The 16,785-nt window shown below is 29.5% G+C and overlaps 4 protein-coding genes across 4 annotated transcripts; 2 read left to right on the top strand and 2 right to left on the bottom strand.

The window, feature by feature from the left end:
• Positions 1 to 1,108: 1,108 nt before the first annotated feature.
• Positions 1,109 to 4,463, bottom strand: LOC123292470 (60S ribosomal protein L15). Its single transcript, XM_044873150.1, has 5 exons — positions 4,388 to 4,463; positions 4,030 to 4,210; positions 3,618 to 3,754; positions 3,019 to 3,129; positions 1,109 to 1,400 (listed from the first exon to the last, which is right to left on the bottom strand). Exons 2-5 carry the CDS (start codon positions 4,199 to 4,201, stop codon positions 1,206 to 1,208), a joined length of 615 nt encoding a protein of 204 aa, XP_044729085.1. The 5' UTR covers positions 4,202 to 4,210; positions 4,388 to 4,463; the 3' UTR covers positions 1,109 to 1,205.
• Positions 4,464 to 7,027: 2,564 nt separating this feature from the next.
• On the bottom strand, positions 7,028 to 11,209 carry LOC123292198 (ATP synthase lipid-binding protein, mitochondrial). The gene is made up of 4 exons (XM_044872764.1): positions 11,058 to 11,209; positions 10,597 to 10,676; positions 10,120 to 10,333; positions 7,028 to 7,738 (listed from the first exon to the last, which is right to left on the bottom strand). The coding sequence occupies exons 2-4, from the start codon at positions 10,639 to 10,641 to the stop codon at positions 7,575 to 7,577; spliced, it is 423 nt and encodes a 140-aa protein (XP_044728699.1). The 5' UTR covers positions 10,642 to 10,676; positions 11,058 to 11,209; the 3' UTR covers positions 7,028 to 7,574.
• Positions 11,210 to 11,785: 576 nt separating this feature from the next.
• On the top strand, positions 11,786 to 13,497 carry LOC123292926. Its single transcript, XM_044873640.1, has 4 exons — positions 11,786 to 11,849; positions 11,939 to 12,147; positions 12,284 to 12,545; positions 13,340 to 13,497. The coding sequence occupies exons 1-4, from the start codon at positions 11,786 to 11,788 to the stop codon at positions 13,495 to 13,497; spliced, it is 693 nt and encodes a 230-aa protein (XP_044729575.1).
• A 1,014-nt stretch (positions 13,498 to 14,511) lies between these two features.
• On the top strand, positions 14,512 to 16,387 carry LOC123292925. Its single transcript, XM_044873639.1, has 4 exons — positions 14,512 to 14,520; positions 14,788 to 15,108; positions 15,673 to 16,024; positions 16,230 to 16,387. The coding sequence occupies exons 1-4, from the start codon at positions 14,512 to 14,514 to the stop codon at positions 16,385 to 16,387; spliced, it is 840 nt and encodes a 279-aa protein (XP_044729574.1).
• The last annotated feature ends 398 nt before the right edge of the window (positions 16,388 to 16,785 follow it).

Raw genomic sequence — 16,785 nt, 5'->3', positions numbered from 1 at the left:
AAATTGAACCTAATCGTCAAATCCGTTTATTTTCTGTCGATTTCTCACTTGGAAAATTATATTCAACCGACTGTACAGGCAACTTTCTAATTAATTGGCATAAACAGGCACAGTATGTAAGGCGGAGAATATAAACAAAAAGATGGCAACTGAATTGTTTTAACACACTGCATGTGTGCTAATGTTGACAAGTGAAACCAAACAATTAACTGAGTTAATTGTTGAAACACCCTGTATAGAAAGTGTTGAATGTCACTGCTTGCATTATTTTATTAAATTAGCAAAGTTTAAAAATTCAACACAATTATTGTTTTGGAGAAAATGGACACCAAACTTTTGTCCTAGTTTGCACCCTCTCTCACGGGTAAACAGTGATGTTTACGAAAATTGTTGATTTTTTTTATAAGAAACATTTTTTTACATTTTAACTTCTGTTCTATCTCTAACAGTTTACAAGATGGGTCCTACGGTCCCAAGACCCAATTGACCTTCCTCATTTACGTAGTCGAACCACTTTCAAGCTCTGAGCTTGCTATAAAAGTTTAAGCTTGATATCTCTACGTGGTATGGGGCGGAATGATAGGCGGATTGACAGCCGAAAATGAACTCACTGAGTGATTTTATAAACACATGTACAAAAATTTGGTTTGTAGCATCAATATTTTTAAGCGTTACAACTTGGGGGCATGAATGAATACTAAAATTTTGCTCTAAATATGCGTCTTTACGGGAAAACTTAACAGTGATGTTTACGAAAAAATTTTCGAATTGAGTGCGCACCCCATTCCTTATAAAATAGGCGATTTTTGATAAATAAGGTGTTAAGGTGGGTTAACTAGATGGGTCGGTTCAAGAACATGTAATTTTATAATCTCAATATTTATTTATATTTTTAAGAAAAAATATAAATTTTTTTATTTAATCGTTAGTGGATCTAACGCTATGCAATTTTATTTTTACTGCTATTAGTCAGCTTTTTTTTAACCCCCAAAAATTTTCAAAAAGTTTTCGTGTTTACGGGCGATAGCTACTTTTTGAAGCGAAGTGCTACTCGCTCGAGGGTTAAATAAAATTGTCACATATTTAAAAAAATAAATAAAACAATATATTTGTTTAATTGTACAATCACATCCATTTTTATTGAACTTCAGAATCATTGTACAATAAAAAAAATCATATTTTGTATACAAATATAATTAATAATCTTAACGTTTTCTACGTAATTGTAATGAATTGCGACGTAACCATGCAGCTCGTCGTGAACCACCAGTTGTTTGTGTGTATCTATGTCCTTTACCTAAGCCACGTGACGATCTACCAGATGAAGTCTTTCCTCTAAGTTCACGATGTTTGTGCACAGCCTTCACTATCCAATTGCTCTTAGGGTCTCGTCGAATTGCCTTAAAAATAAAAAAATATTTCAATAATGATTGATTTATTTTATGTACTAGCTGAAATTTATAACGTTTAAAAAAACTCAGCCAGTCATAATCTTCATTTCACTTCGTGTAAGAGTGGTGCATGAACAAACTCATCATTTAAAAATTTTTTAAAAAATATTAGGTGTTAGAGTACGTTTTAAAAAACTTGTCAAAAGTTTTAATATGACAGGGTGGACAATCTTCATGCCCGGTTATGAGTATTAATTTTCGAAAGCGCAAGAGTGAAAGTTTTTTATTAACGAAGGTTATTTTTAAGTATCTCAAAAAATAACATCCGATATATTTTAAGTGCCTTTTCATGAGAATTTAAAAACCATTTTAAAGTATGTAGTTTTTAATAATTCTCCAAGACTAAAATTTGAAAAAATTAATATCAAAACTCTTTGAACGATAATATTCTCATCAACAAAATTTGAAGAAAAGCCAAAAAATGTATAAAAAGGCTTCTCTATTTATAACAAAAAAAAAAAAAACGAATTTTTTGTCGAAAAATTAATCGATACTATCACTTTTTGTTGGCCACTTTTTTCCAAAATCAAATTCCCTGACTTCCAGGTTTTTCAGTTGAATAATTCAAAAATTCCCTGACTTAATTTTTACTTTTAAATATGATTTACGATCACATGCGCCATTTTTATAAATAATTGGAATAGAAAGAAAAAAAATTAAACATTCTTTCAGAACTATGCTGCCGCGTAATTTTCAGGTTTTTCATCAAAATATTGATGCACGTGTTTTTTTAAGTTTCAAATTACCCTTCACTACAGGTTGTTACACTGAAGGGTAAATTTTTTGTTCGCTGAATAAAGTTTGTGAGATTCTTTAATAAAAATTTATATTGCAAATACAGAATCTCATTTAATAGCTTGTTCTTCAAGCTCAGAAAAAGTTCTATAAACTCAGCATGTTCCTAACCTATCATTATAGCGGAACCTTCATCCACCTAAAATTCGATTGCTCCTCTCTTCCGGTTTAATATTATCTACATTTAAAATTTTATCTTTTAGGTTTAGAAATATCACATTTTAAGCTAATAATTGTACTACTAATTAATTAGGGAAATATCCGGGGGCGGATTTATGCATAGGCAAAGTAGGCCTGTGCCTACGGCGGCAAAAAATTCGTTTGAATTATTAAAAATTTTTTTGTTTAATAAAAATGTAAAAATGTGAATTTTTTCAATTTTAGTCAATTTTGCGTGAAACAATCATTTGAAAAAGTCGCCACTTCTAGGTCCGCCACTTCCTTCACTTAAACTATATCTAGTCACTATGTTCGCGAATGTCACTATCCTGGAAGTTTTAGAACGTTTCTCAGAAATACTATAACCTAACCTTCCGTCTTGTTTTGGTCAACTGTATCATGTCAGAGACTGTACCGAAGTATTTGAATCGTCAACAAAAAGAGATTGAATTATCGGATGAATTCACCGTCCAAATAAATAATTTCCAAAATAAATAAAACAGATTTTTGTTTATAAAAAAGGCGGCACTTTGATGTTTGCCTATGGGCAGCAAATTCGTAAATCCACCCCTGGAAATATCTAAAAAAAAAAAAATTGTGACAATTTTCTTACCTTATGTGCTGGATCTACAAGAATGATTTCATAATATTTATATGAGGAATCTTGGGCAACCCAGTAAGAATTCAATACTCTTAAACCACCGCAACGACGGCCAACACGTTCCTAAAGAAACAAAGAGACAAGAAAACCATTCTTAATGTAATAAAACAGTAAAGTATACAAAATTTTTAAGTTTATGTTCGAAAAATTTATGAACACATTTTTAAAAAAATTTGTAAATAAGTCACTAATAGAATAGTCTGAATTAAGTTCCAATTTTAATCAAAATTGGCTTGCATATTGTGCTCAAATTGCCGGTTACAGGAGTTTCCAACAGATACAGCAATTATCGTCTCATGCCAGGAGACAATCTCAGACTAAAATTGTAGTATCCGACTATTTCTGGTTCTCCCACTCCCTTTTACAAAGGATATCCTGCTAGAATATATAAGTAACCTTCACTCAGACCTTCCCGGGATTAAATGTAGCAACTAAGTGCTTCGTATGTGAATCCCTAAATGCAAGGTTATTAGTGACTGAAATTTTTTTTAAAAATACTCAATTCATAAATTTTTCGAACAAATTAGAATTTGACAAAATTGTATACTTACTTCAGCGATTGATTGTAAATTACGGGTAGGTTTTAATTGGTTAACACCATGGCTTTTCGGTTTGCCGTATGTGGCACCTTTAGGTACTGGACGTTTTCTTCCTCCACGACGAATACGGATACGGTAAATTACAAAACCTAAAAGAAGATTAAATTAGTTTAAACATATAAAATATTTCAAAACCATTTTCGTAAAGTAAGACTTTATGGGTTTTCAGCTAATCATAATCAACACACTTTTAGTCTGAGTGGTGCATGATGTCTCATCATTTCAAAATTTAATGACACTAAGTTAAAGGTATTTGGAAAGAACTCTTTTAAAATCACAAGAAATAAAATACTTCGAAACAAGTCTACGTTCAAAACAATCCACGTGTAAATAAAAAAAATTCAAAAATCAATAATGAACTAACCTTGTTTAGCACGATATCCTAACCTTCTGGCTTTATCTGGCCGAGAAGGTCTTGGTGCTCTGTGCATTTTTGTAAGTTGACGATATTGCCATACTCTTATACGTAACAAAAAACGTAAAACATCACTTTGCTTCTTGCGATACAATTCTTGCATATATTTATATGCACCCATGTTGACGTCCTATAAAACAAAAACGATAACACTTAAAAAACTATAATTTCATGATATAAAATATGCTCGCTGTTTAATAATTAATAACATATTAAACGTTTTAGAAACATATTTTATGTTTAATGTTCAGTGATGGTTCAGAAAAAATTAAATAAAATTAATATTTTTAAATATAACACAACGTACCTCGGTGAGAGTGATCTACCGGAAAAGGACAGGATGCTTCTTGAAATGTTGTTTATGAATAACACATACGATAAGAATAACAACTACAACTTTTTTGTACTAAGCCTATTTACACTGTACAAATGTTTCAAATCTGATAAGCCAGGTTTACACCATAAACAATCAATAAAGAAAATATTTTGAATTGAATTTTGAAAAGTATAATCGATATTTTTTTTAAATTTTATTTATATACCTTTCGGCTAGAGTACAATAACTATGGCGTCACGATAGAATATGGTTAAACAAAGTACAACAAATCGAAAATGAATAGTGCTAATTTTCGAGTAATCGACTCCTAAAGTCTTAATTTGAAATTACACATATGGCCATTTTTTACGTTGAATCGTTTAAATTTGGCAATTGTTCCTATTGATACTAAAATTTCATATCATCATTTCTTCACTGATCTACAGGTTGGCCATGCCTTTAATGGGGTCGTGTTTGCACAGGTCTCCGGGTTTTTAGCCCTTGCGTTTACCCTGTGATTGCGTTCATTCATTGATCTACAGGTTGGCCATGCCTTTAATGGAATCGAGTTAGCACAATGATTATGAATTAAATTACAAAAATGGCGAATTTAATGACATAAAAATTTCAGTTTTTAGACTTCATTATCTCGAAAACCAAGCCAAAACTCGAAAATTGGTATACTTCATTTTCGCGTTATTTAAGTGTGTTTGACAATATTCTGTTGTCAAATCGTGGCGCCACAGTTATCGTACTCGAGAAATTGACATGAACAAATTCCACGTTTTTGAGTTTTAGTACTCAAAAATAGAAAATGACACTGAAAGGCCGCTAGGAAATAATCAAATAGAAAAAAAAAAAACAAAAAAAATTTTCACATTTTTAGATTTGAATCTTAAAGCCCAACTCCATTATAACCTTTAGTGCCGTCAAACGTTGGCTTTAGGTCGTCAAATAAAACACCAACTTGTTAGGTCGTGGAAACAGTGTTAAGTCATATGTTATTTAAGATCCATGATACTACGATAAGTAAATAAGGCTTCTAAATTTTACAATTAGTTTTAGTTAACTCACTTTTTAAAAATTTTTAATTATTTTTAATGGGTATTAAATTAGATCAACAAAATATTATTTTGTGTTATTTTAATTTATTATGATTTTTTTTTACTTTTAGTTGTAAAAAACCATTCAAAAATGATGGCTGATTTGGGTAACAAAATACCTTATTAAATGACAAAAATGTGGATTATGTTATGGAAATTTCGAAGACCATTGGCATCTTTTAGTGCCTTTTTAATCATATACTTATTAAGAATTTATGGCTATTGACATCTTATTTATGGCATAATAGGGATTCAGGATTTTTTTACATCCTTCCAAGAATCCAAGTCAGAAAGCCCCAAAGGAAATACAGTTCATATATACACTCACACTCTGCTACACGAGTGCCATCATAGACCCTTTATTTAATGCTATTTTAGTACCACTTTTCGAGTCGAATGTCAATCAGCCTTAAGAGATTGTACTCCTTTACTTTTACACTCTATACCAAGCTCTATAGGAGTTTGTACTGTATATAGATAAAATATAGTAGTGGTACTGTATCTATACAGGATGTACAAATTCTAGTATGAACTTATTTACTTAATTTATTAACATTTTGTTGACTTTTGTATATTATTACAATAGTTCGGTTATAATTTTCAATTAAAGTTATTTGGATTAACTATTTGGAATCATTTTCTAACTAATTTTTCTAAGCCAAACATTTTATTTCTTAAATTTTTGATTTTATCATTCTTATGGCTTATCCATTCCAGTATTGTTATTAAAAGGGAACCATTTGACTGCTAGTATTTTGCCAATGCCAAACAATTTTGCAGTAGGAAGCTTAAATTTGAAATCCAAAGTTGGAAGAGACGGTATGATTTCGGGAGAGGCATCAACTCGAATTTTTAACAATATCATATTACGCTCTTGGCATCGAAACTAAAATTGAAAGTTGGCCAAAATTAAATATTTTCTTGCCAAATACAACTTTCATAAACGAAAAAGTTACGTTGATTATAGTTAACCCACCAAAAAATTTTTAGATTTTTTTGTCAAGTTTTAAACGAATATGTCAACAATAACCATGATCATCCAAAACAAAAATCGATTTAGTAAATAATGGCTCTGCAGATATTTAGCATCAAATATTTAAATTATCTAATATTTTATATATGGGATGCTACACATCTGCAGAAATCGGCGCATAAACGTTATTTTTATCGATTAACTACGGCTTTTGTTAATACATTTAAGATGACGTTTGAGAGAATGTTCTTAGGATATTAACTGACTCTCTGAGTGGTCTAATTCAACTTGCTTTCTTTGAACTCGTTCTACCTTTTTTCACTCAAACTGGAATGCATCTATTCTTATTAAGCCTTTTAAAAAGTAGTGGCTGTAGCCAAAACTGCTTTTATCAGTTGAAACTTCATTCTGAAAATACTACTTCGACTTCACAACACATTTCCACACCTAGAGTTTCCAGGAAAACTTAAGGTAAACCAAAATAAAAACACATTTTTTAATTTTATAACTATAACAAACTTTTTTTTGTAAATTAAAAAAAAAACCAAAACAGAATCGGCTTAATTATTTTTTTTATTTCATTCTATAACGCTGTACAAATGTAATATGCCCCAACATTTCAAATAAAAAGTACATGTGTTATTTTTGTGGACAAAATGAATAAAATTATAACTTTAAAATAAATAACAAATTACAAACAAAAGTTGTAATGTAGTTATTTAATAATTCGCATCCGAAATCACTAGATTCACTTGACGATATTTTAGTTTTCAAATGTGAAGTTCTTAAATAATTTTTTTTTTAAATTTAATAATATGGAACTACAGAATTGGTAAAATAATATTCACCAGAATTAAAGTAAAATTTTTTTAATTGATTTTCACTACATGCATCACCAACACACGTTTCAAAATTTAGTACGAGATTTTCATTGAAAATATTCATTTGATCTCAGCATTGTGTGAGTTGTGTGTGAGATCAAATAAATTCATGAAACATATGAGAGGAAATGCAAATTTATTAACCATGAAAATTTGGATGAATTTTTAAAAAAATGTCCATGGAGATGTTTATTTCTGGCAGTAACACGTGGTGAATTTATTTAGAAAGCGAAGAGCAATAAGAAGGCCATCATAAGACAGAACAAACCCATAGCCTCAGACAAGGCGAATCCTAAAATTGCATATGAGAAAAGTTGTTGTTTTAATGATGGGTTTCGGGCATAACCAATAATTAAGGATCCGAACACTGTTCCAATACCAGCACCTAAACAGAAAAACACACAATTATAATTTATCGAAAAAAAAAAAAAAGATTTTTATTTTGTTCAGAGAATAGATTAGTAGAGAAGTAATAATTAAACTTATTTGTTCGATAAATTATAGTCCACTTATAAAAAAATAAAAATCAGCTGATTATATAAATACTTTACATTATTAAATTCAAAATACTAATAACGAAGTATTTCTCTCTAAATTATCCAAATTAATAACAATTATTTACAAGTTTTGTTTTTAAGTTCATTAATTTGGATAATTTAGATTCAACATAAAGTCTATTCATGAGGGGAGGTGAAAAAACAACATCCACTTTTCGATCATTTTCTCGAAAACTATGCAAGTCATGAAATAGTTTTAAACTAGAATTAGAAAAATATAATTCTTAATTAAATTATTCTGTGACTTCAAAAATTCCTACATACTTGAATATAATTAGAAACATGATTTCGTAAATCATCAAGTTTTCGAAAAATTAATCAAAGGTGACTAAGTAATTTATTGTCTTTTTCATAAAAATTCTTCAACTTTCTATTGAACTAAAGTTTTGACTTTAAAAATTGAAGTTATTAAAATATTTGATTATATATTCCAATTTAAGACGGCGCACGCGTACAAAAAGTTGATACATTACCCACACACAAAGTGAAATCAAAAGGAAATCAATTTTCCTTCGCCGTCGATACATCCTTAAATAATAATTTAAGATCCCAATAATTTGCAATTGTTTTTACTGTTAATAAGAATATTTAGATGATCCCTATTGTGCCGTCTTATATTTAGATATTATTAAAATGTTTTGTAAAATGAAAACTCACCAGAAAAGTATAATATTAATTAATGAGATCATTTCCTAAAAAGTCATTCAAAGAAATACGTAGACCGTAATCTATTTTTTTTCTTATCAAATATAATACCAAATTTTAAAAATTTTATCTCAATTATTACTTTAAAAAAAAATTTGCTTTTTTACAAAAATTAAAAAACTTTACAGTAAACGAACAGAATATATTTAATTAATTTTTTTGTATAATTAAGAGAAGAATGGCATCTCATTACTATTAACTTCATTTTATGCATGTTTAAGATTAGAGAAAAAAATGTGCATTTATTGAAAAAGTCCCACAAAGTCTTGTGGTCCTTCAAGAAAATTTCAACGCCGTTTAACCTGAACGCTCAAGTTTTTTCTTCGATCTTAACCTACATAAAAAAAAAATTACCGGTCTTAACCATACAAAAAGCATACACATGCACTGCTTTTCAAGGAAATTCGCAACATACAATTGTAAACATAAAACCCAATTCTTGATTGAAAATTATCTTGTTAAATTTAAATATTATTGTTCAGGAAACACTTTTTTATTGCTAATCAATAATTTTAATGATTGATAAGATTAATATTTTTCGAACTTATTAAGATGAAATAGATTATTTCCCAAAATAGTAATCAAATTAGGCATGATTTGAAATGGAAATTGGTAAAAAAGAATGAGTATTTAATTAGAAAATTAATTTTCTAATTGTAGTGTTAATTATTTTAATTTTCATCATTCTCTACCCTATCCTTACTCGAGAGATGAAATTAGTATTTTGTTAATTTTTTCTGGGCATTTTGACCACTATCGTTTCTTTCGTCAAGAATTCGATTTTATGTGCTATAACAGTACAAAAAACACATTCACAAGATGAAAAAAAAATTAATACACTTAAAAAGTTCATGAAAAGTTTAGGAATAATGTAATTATAATGCAAAAAGCAAAAGGAATGCAATCATCAAACAAAACAGGCCCATAGCTTCGGATAATGCAAAACCAAGAATGGCATAGGAAAAGAGTTGTTGTTTTAATGAAGGATTTCGGGAATAGCCAATAATTAAACATCCAAAAACAGCACCAATACCAATACCTACAGCATTCAATTCATAATGTATGAAAAATTTTAAGAAAATGTGAGCATAGCTGGTACAATACATTTTAAGTAAGCCATTAATAGAATAGTCTGAATTAAGTTCCAACTTTTATCAAAATTGGCTTGCATATTGTACTCAAATTGCCGGTTACAGAAGTTTCCAACAGATACAACAATTAGCGTCTCATGTCAGGGGACAATCGCTGACTTACATTGTAGTATCCGACTATTTCTGGTTCTTCCACTCTTTTTTACAAAAGACATCCTGCTAGGACATATAATTAACCTTCACTCAGACCTTCCCGGAATTAAATGTAGCAACTAAGTGCTCCGTATGTGAATCCCTAAATGCAAGTTTATTAATGACCGAACATGTAAATCTATTGTACCTTTTCAAGTGCCTTTTAAGTTACATAATACTAGAGAAAACTGAAAAAAATATCATTATATATAAATTCTAACCAGATCCAGCTACTCCTACGGTAGCAGCGCCAGCACCAATGAATTTGGCTGCAGAATCGATATCTCTAGTCACTGCAGTTGTTTGGAAAGACCTAACTGCGGGAAGTAAACTGATTGGTTGAGCTCCAGCTACTGTTGTCTGTTTGTTCAATGAACTACTTGATACCACTGCACTACTTAATGGTCTCAAGTATAATTTTGAGTTAGATACCAACTGAAACAAATTTGAAAGAAATTATTATATAATTAATATCATTGAATATATACTCCTACAGTTTGAGGCTTTCAGTTCACAAATTACTAGATAACTAAGTTACATTACGTAACCATAATTTGATTCTAAAAATTAGTAATCAAGTCTATGAACTTAACATTAATTTTTTTACTTTATACAATGAAAATAAAATCTAAGTAACCTACTTTAAACTTCAATAGCTATTAAGGCAGAAAAAATTAAAAAAAAAAATTTAGACTTACAGCGGATCTGGCAGCTGGAGCAATCAATCTAGCGGCGGCGAACATTTTGATTTGGATGCAGTGGTTTTAATCGATGAAACCTAGAAAATATGAAACGACACTCAAATAACTTAATATGACCGGTTACATAACAACTGATATGAATACTAATGAAGGTTAAATATGTGGTAAAATATTAAATGTAAATGATTACGTCAATGAATTTAGTTAAATTTCTTGTTAGTACTTATTTAGGTGATATCAAATATTAATTCATAGAATTAATTCTAAAATGGTAGTTATACAATATATATGTCGGTATATATAAGTTAGAATTATCATACACAGAAAACTAAATGAACAATAAATTATCCACTAAAAATACTCAAATAAACACAAAAATGAATGAAAACGATAAATAAAAATTCACTTTAAATAAATTGATGTAGAATTTAATACACAAATAATTCTGGATTACTCACTTCGATAAACGATCTAGATGTTGGCTTACCAAAGAACAGTGTCAAGAAATATGGACCCGGTCTTTGGAATGTATCGACAACGAATGAACAACTGCACGGAGATGTACAAACCCAATGTAAAATAGATATAAATGTTTGTTGCATTATGGGATATTTCCGTGCAGATGTTGCCAGGATTATTTAATATTTGGTTCTGTAATTATCGACCGATACACTAATCATGCGCATATTGTCTATATCAACTTTTAAATTTATATAATATTCGATAAAAATATCTTATTTTCTTTAATTTTTTCATTCTTTTTATTCCATTTCAATTTCAATTGAGTTATTTTGGCGTTACCTAACCAAACTATTTTGATAATAGTATAATTGTTTTTTATTTGATTGTAAATTGAAAATCTAGTCATTAATCTATACTTCATTTTTGTGTAATAATTTTGCGGGAAATTTAAACTTAGCCTAAATAATAAAAATCCTAGACTTATACTACCTATTTCAAATTACATAATAAAAATTATGTTAATGTTTTAGGTAGGTTATATTATTAATCTTATGAAGTCGCTAGAAATTATGCTTTCCTTTTCAAAATAAGATAAAAACAATATTATTAGTGCTACAAAAAAAAGTAAAACTGCGCAAAGGCTACGCATGGCAAAATGAAATATGTCAAAAGTTGTTTCTATGGGCTTATTATGGCTGATTATTTTATTTTTGATTTATTAAAAATGTTTAATTTTCAAACATTAGTATATTGCCCATTTATTATTTTTTTAATAACTATTGGAAATTGTAAGATTTTGAACTATCCAAAAAAAGGAAATTATTTTGTTAATACATTGGTTTAAAATTTTAATGACTTTACTTCCTTATTCCGACAGTTATTTATGGATTAAACAGTGTGTCTTTACATAAACGAGATCAATTTTTTATAACAGAATCACCAAACACGAATATTGAAGAGAGTCGTCAAAAGTACACTTCTGACAATAAAGAAAATGAAGACTTTGATTATAGTGATGACTATAAGGATATATTATTTGTAAATTCTCAAAATATAACGCATAATATTTTTAATCTTTCTGAGAAGGTTAAGTATATGTTATTAATTTCTTTCAAAAAAAATTTGTTTAAAGGACTAAATTCTTAGTCCGGTTTAATTATCTCTGGTTTATTAGGAGAGAATTATTAAATTTTGAAAACTTAATTCGACATTAATTTAACAGATCAATGACATAGACACTTCTGATTTTGAAACTTATGAAGACCCAGATTTATCAGAAATACGTTCTCGACCTGAAGTACTGCGAAAAGCAAATGCTACCATTAACGTAAAAACAGAAAGCACCACTGATAATGTGAAAGTATTTAATAATTCGACTCCTTCTTCTCGCGACATTTATTATGATGAAAAAGATACTGATTATTATCTCAGAAATTACCCCAGGAAAGATTATATAGCAACAGTTACAGTCCCAACGGTAATAGGTACATGATCGGTAAGATTAAATAAATTAATAAATTAAGAATACATAAAGACCCTCGAAAAATTACCTTAACAAAAAGAAATATTCGAAGCTGTAAAGAATCCTGAACAGATCTTGTAAATCGAAAGTTTATAAGAAGGTGGGTAACATATTTCAATAGCCACCAAATTTGGAAACTTAAATTCAAAAATTAAGGGCCAAAGTAAAAAAATTGATAACAATAGGTACCTACACATTTTTAGAGCTAATAACTGATAAAATGCGTGAAAATAAAAAAGTTCCATTTCTCAGTTGTATTGATAAAAATATTCTTCTATCCATAAAACTGACCAATGAAAATTTATTTTTACGCGCTTTATTGTTTGTTAGGCCATTAATGTAGAATAATAATCTTTCGAAGTTCCGGTGACTTTTTCTCTCCCAGCGATGTAATATATGTGTGGGAATCAGCTCCTGAACGCGAATGTTGAATATATATAAGACCGAAATACATTGTTTCTCAATATTATTGGAATAAAAAAAAATTAATCGAATCGAATCGTTATGTCTATTGAATTTGTTGTTTGAAGGAATCTTAAAATTTGATACGAATGCGACGTCCGGATACATTTTCCTGATACAATTTCGAGCTTAATACTTTTCTATAAAACATTCAAACATCGTTTTAAATTATCGGTTTTTGGGATACATTACCAATTTATAGGGGATTAAAAAAACATGTTTTTTAATATTTACAATTACACATAGATTCGATTGCCGTGTTGTTTAATCTTAAATGATATTTATTAATTTTAGGAATTTCAGCCATCTTGGCAATTTTATATGTATTACTACACTTGCCGAAATGCTGTTTTGGATTGTTTTATGAACCTTCTTATCAAACTTACTTTCAAAAAAATGAAGCTTTAGCTGCGAAAGAAGAGTTACAACAAGAGTTTTTGGAAGAAGAATAATAACGAAATATTCTATAATTTAATAGAATATACATTCATTGTGTGTTATTTTTAATTAAATTTTTTTCTTAATCAAATGGTTTTGAATTCACTGCTTCTATTTTATTTTCGAAACAATTTGTCGAACAAAAGCTATATTTGTTTATCCTATTAAGTATCGAAGCTGTGTTAATACTTATCTACAGTTAATCATAAAACTAGGAGACATAATCATGCGTGTTTTTTTTTTTCCAGCGGACTTTAGATATAAAGTTCGAACATAAGTTCCTACAGCTCATTGCACCTCATTTTTGTTCGAAAGGTAGGGATAAAACGCATCCCTAAATCACTGGGCCACTCAGAAACTATGAATTTTTACGAATTTCTAAGGATATAAAGTCCGTTGGCGTTTTTCTATCTGATGCACCGTTAACGATTAAGTCTCCTAAAATTATCATTTTTAGTAAAAATTTCTCGACTAATATTCTAGGAAAACTTTTGCAATAAGTTTTAGAGATAAAGTTTATTATAATATTATATCATCAGAGACTAATTTTGAATGAACGAAAATTTCTTTTAATGTTTGTGAAAAAATGGCCTGATGATAAAATAATATAGTAACAGGGCAGCTATCTCAATAGCGCCCTGCTCAGTGTGATGAGACCATCTAAATACATTTTTAGCCATACGTAAATAAATATTTCCAGAAAATATATGCTGGCTCTAGGACTATAAATTGTATTCAAATTTAACTTACCAACTTTATATATATATCGTAATTTTTTGAATGGAAATTTCACTTTAGTTATACGTATTGCCTGTAATACTTAAAAAAATATTAATATTATATGCTAAAAAGTTCGCATAAGAATTGCACTTCCGTGCACCAGCTCCCTGCTCTAAAATCGAATTTTCGTTTCTATGGCCTCCATAGTGTTTATGATATTTATATTTGCAAATGTCTTATTTTATTTGATTCGAACAAGTGAAATAGTAGCTACTATTCTACTACTATTCTGAATACTAGTATTCAGAATGGTCTTTGTAAAGAATATTTGTGCACTAATATTATTATTACTTACGTTAGTTTCTCTAGGAAGCTGTGAAATTCAAGACTTTACTCTAAAGTCTTATTTTACAAATCAGATAAAAAAGCAAAATAAAAGAAGTACTGAATATTCTAATGAAGAAAACAAGCTGGATGTCGCAAGAGTGTCCTTATTATCTATACCTGTTGGTCCAATACGCTTACATAAAGAAACTGAACGTAAAGTTATAACAAAAGATAAAAGATGTATTTTGAAAAAAAAGAACGAAGAAAATGATTTTGATTACAGCGATCAAGTATCAAAAAAACAAATTAAAAGAGACGATGAATTTTCTAATAAAGAAAACAATATTGATGCAGCAATAGGAGCTACAGCAATAGCACCTATGTCTGTCGGTCCAATGCGCTTGCATGAAGAAGAAACTGAACGTACTATTAAAACAAGACGTAAAAGAGACACTTTTGAGAAAGGAAGCGAAGATAATGATTTTGAATACGGTGATGGGGGGACCGTCGATGATTACAAGGATACACTATATGTATTTCCGAATTCATCATTCAAAGTTTTTAATACATCTATAACAGTTGAGTATATTTTTTATATTATAATTAAAAAAGGAATTGAATTATTTGGTCTGATTTTCAGAAATCTGAGTCCTTTGAGTAGGCCCAAGAAATGAATGGTGACGCACTCATAAAAACTTTCGGTTACTGTTTCATTTTTTATTGTTAATTTCGATACTTTAGAGCAAGGATTTTCAATTTTTTTTCCCTCACTAGCTACTTTACTGCTCATTTTTAAGGAAGATTATAGTATCGTAAAACTAATGATTGGGCTTATCTTTATTTGCTACATTTGTATAATTAGACTCATGTTACGCGAACGACGTTTTCTTTTTAACCTCTTGCAGGTCCGTTTGCACGTGGAACGGGTTGGGGAGTGATGCTCCATTGAGAATCTCTCCACATAAATTTTAACTAATAATTTATTCCTTACTCCTCATTCTCTAAGTGAAACTCACTCGAAAATTTATCATAAATCCGCCACTGGTAGGCACTGTCTCTATTTTTTCAAAATGAATATTGCTTATAAATAAAACGCAAATTTTGTGATTTTTTTTATCATTATTTCTTGATTTTGACGACAGGTAAAATCAACAGACATTCCTGAATATGAAGAATATCCAAATAATAGGAGGGTCGAAAATTTTGACCCATTTTTGTTATCAGTAGAAAAAAAAAATACAAGCCTAAAAACAAGAATCACTGCCACTCCTCCTACCGGAAAGGTTTTACGTGCACCAGAAGTTACTGATTCAAAACCAAAACCTGATCCTGGTTCGACAACACCACAACCCGGTACTTCTCGCAATGATACTACAAACATCACGGAGGTTGAAGATGACAGTAATGATTATAATGAAAAAGATACTGATTTCTATATTCGACATTTCTTCCGAAAAGATTATCTATTCACTGTTGCATTCCCACAAGCAATAGGTATAATTTTAAAAGTACTAAACAGCTTAATCCATTAAAAAAAATGTAATTAAACGAAAAAACATACTCTGCCATACCGTGTACTAGTTTGTTGAAAAAGGCAATTGTAAGGTATGCACGGCGTCCCTAAATTACCGAATCAACAAACAGAACTATGCATTTGTCCAACATTCCCCACTAAAGAAGCCTGAAATTTTAATTTCAGGAATTACAATATTTTTATTGATTCTATTCGCCTTATTGTATACACCTGCATGCTGTTATGGATTTTTGTATAAACCGCCAGACGAAGCGATTTCACTTACGACTGCGGTTTCCCTTGCTAGAGAAGAATCATATCATGAGCATTTGGATGAAGGATGATGCAATCGATTTTTGTAATAAAAAGACAAAAATAATATAATTTTAATTCAAACTGTGGTGACTTTTGAATAAATAAAATAATATTTTTAGGGGGAAATATGACTACGAATTAAACTATACTTTTCTTAAAATTAAGTGAAAACGAAAACTTTCACATAATCTTCTGTAGCAAACAATATTAGGCAGGGTAGTGTGAAAGACTTACACTAAATAAATTTTTTTCTCGAATTTTTACGTTTCAACGGATTCTTTCAGAACAGCAGGTCTAGTGTTCCGTGGAGCAAAACGAACACTGGTAATTTAACCGCTGATTTTTAGCATATAAGTTATAATTGGTAGACAGTTTTGCGTTGCTTACTAAATGTTATTCAATTTAAAAAAATGCTTCAAATCATTTT

This window comes from Chrysoperla carnea, chromosome 2 (genome assembly GCF_905475395.1).
Source record: "Chrysoperla carnea chromosome 2, inChrCarn1.1, whole genome shotgun sequence".
Classification (NCBI taxonomy): Eukaryota; Metazoa; Arthropoda; class Insecta; order Neuroptera; family Chrysopidae; genus Chrysoperla; species Chrysoperla carnea.
Note: the sequence above shows the minus strand (reverse complement) of the source record. Positions and strands in the feature narration are given on the sequence as shown.

Excerpts from the sequence above, each read along its gene's own strand:
- LOC123292926 (XM_044873640.1), top strand. The coding sequence starts at position 11,786 with ATGTTTAATTTTCAAACATTAGTATATTGCCCATTTATTATTTTTTTA. Across the intron at positions 11,850-11,938 it reads TTTAATAACTATTGGAAATT|TTATTTATGGATTAAACAGT; the intron begins GTAAGATTTTGA and ends TTATTCCGACAG. Across the intron at positions 12,546-13,339 it reads TACAGTCCCAACGGTAATAG|GAATTTCAGCCATCTTGGCA; the intron begins GTACATGATCGG and ends TATTAATTTTAG.
- LOC123292925 (XM_044873639.1), top strand. Across the intron at positions 15,109-15,672 it reads TTTTTAATACATCTATAACA|GTAAAATCAACAGACATTCC; the intron begins GTTGAGTATATT and ends TTTTGACGACAG. Across the intron at positions 16,025-16,229 it reads TGCATTCCCACAAGCAATAG|GAATTACAATATTTTTATTG; the intron begins GTATAATTTTAA and ends TTTTAATTTCAG.
- LOC123292198 (XM_044872764.1), bottom strand. The coding sequence starts at position 10,641 with ATGTTCGCCGCCGCTAGATTGATTGCTCCAGCTGCCAGATCCGCT. Across the intron at positions 10,334-10,596 it reads CTCCAGCTGCCAGATCCGCT|TTGGTATCTAACTCAAAATT; the intron begins GTAAGTCTAAAT and ends AATTTGTTTCAG. Across the intron at positions 7,739-10,119 it reads CGTAGGAGTAGCTGGATCTG|GTGCTGGTATTGGAACAGTG; the intron begins GTTAGAATTTAT and ends TTTTCTGTTTAG.
- LOC123292470 (XM_044873150.1), bottom strand. The coding sequence starts at position 4,201 with ATGGGTGCATATAAATATATGCAAGAATTGTATCGCAAGAAGCAAAGT. Across the intron at positions 3,755-4,029 it reads AGGATATCGTGCTAAACAAG|GTTTTGTAATTTACCGTATC; the intron begins GTTAGTTCATTA and ends ATCTTCTTTTAG. Across the intron at positions 3,130-3,617 it reads ATTTACAATCAATCGCTGAA|GAACGTGTTGGCCGTCGTTG; the intron begins GTAAGTATACAA and ends TTGTTTCTTTAG.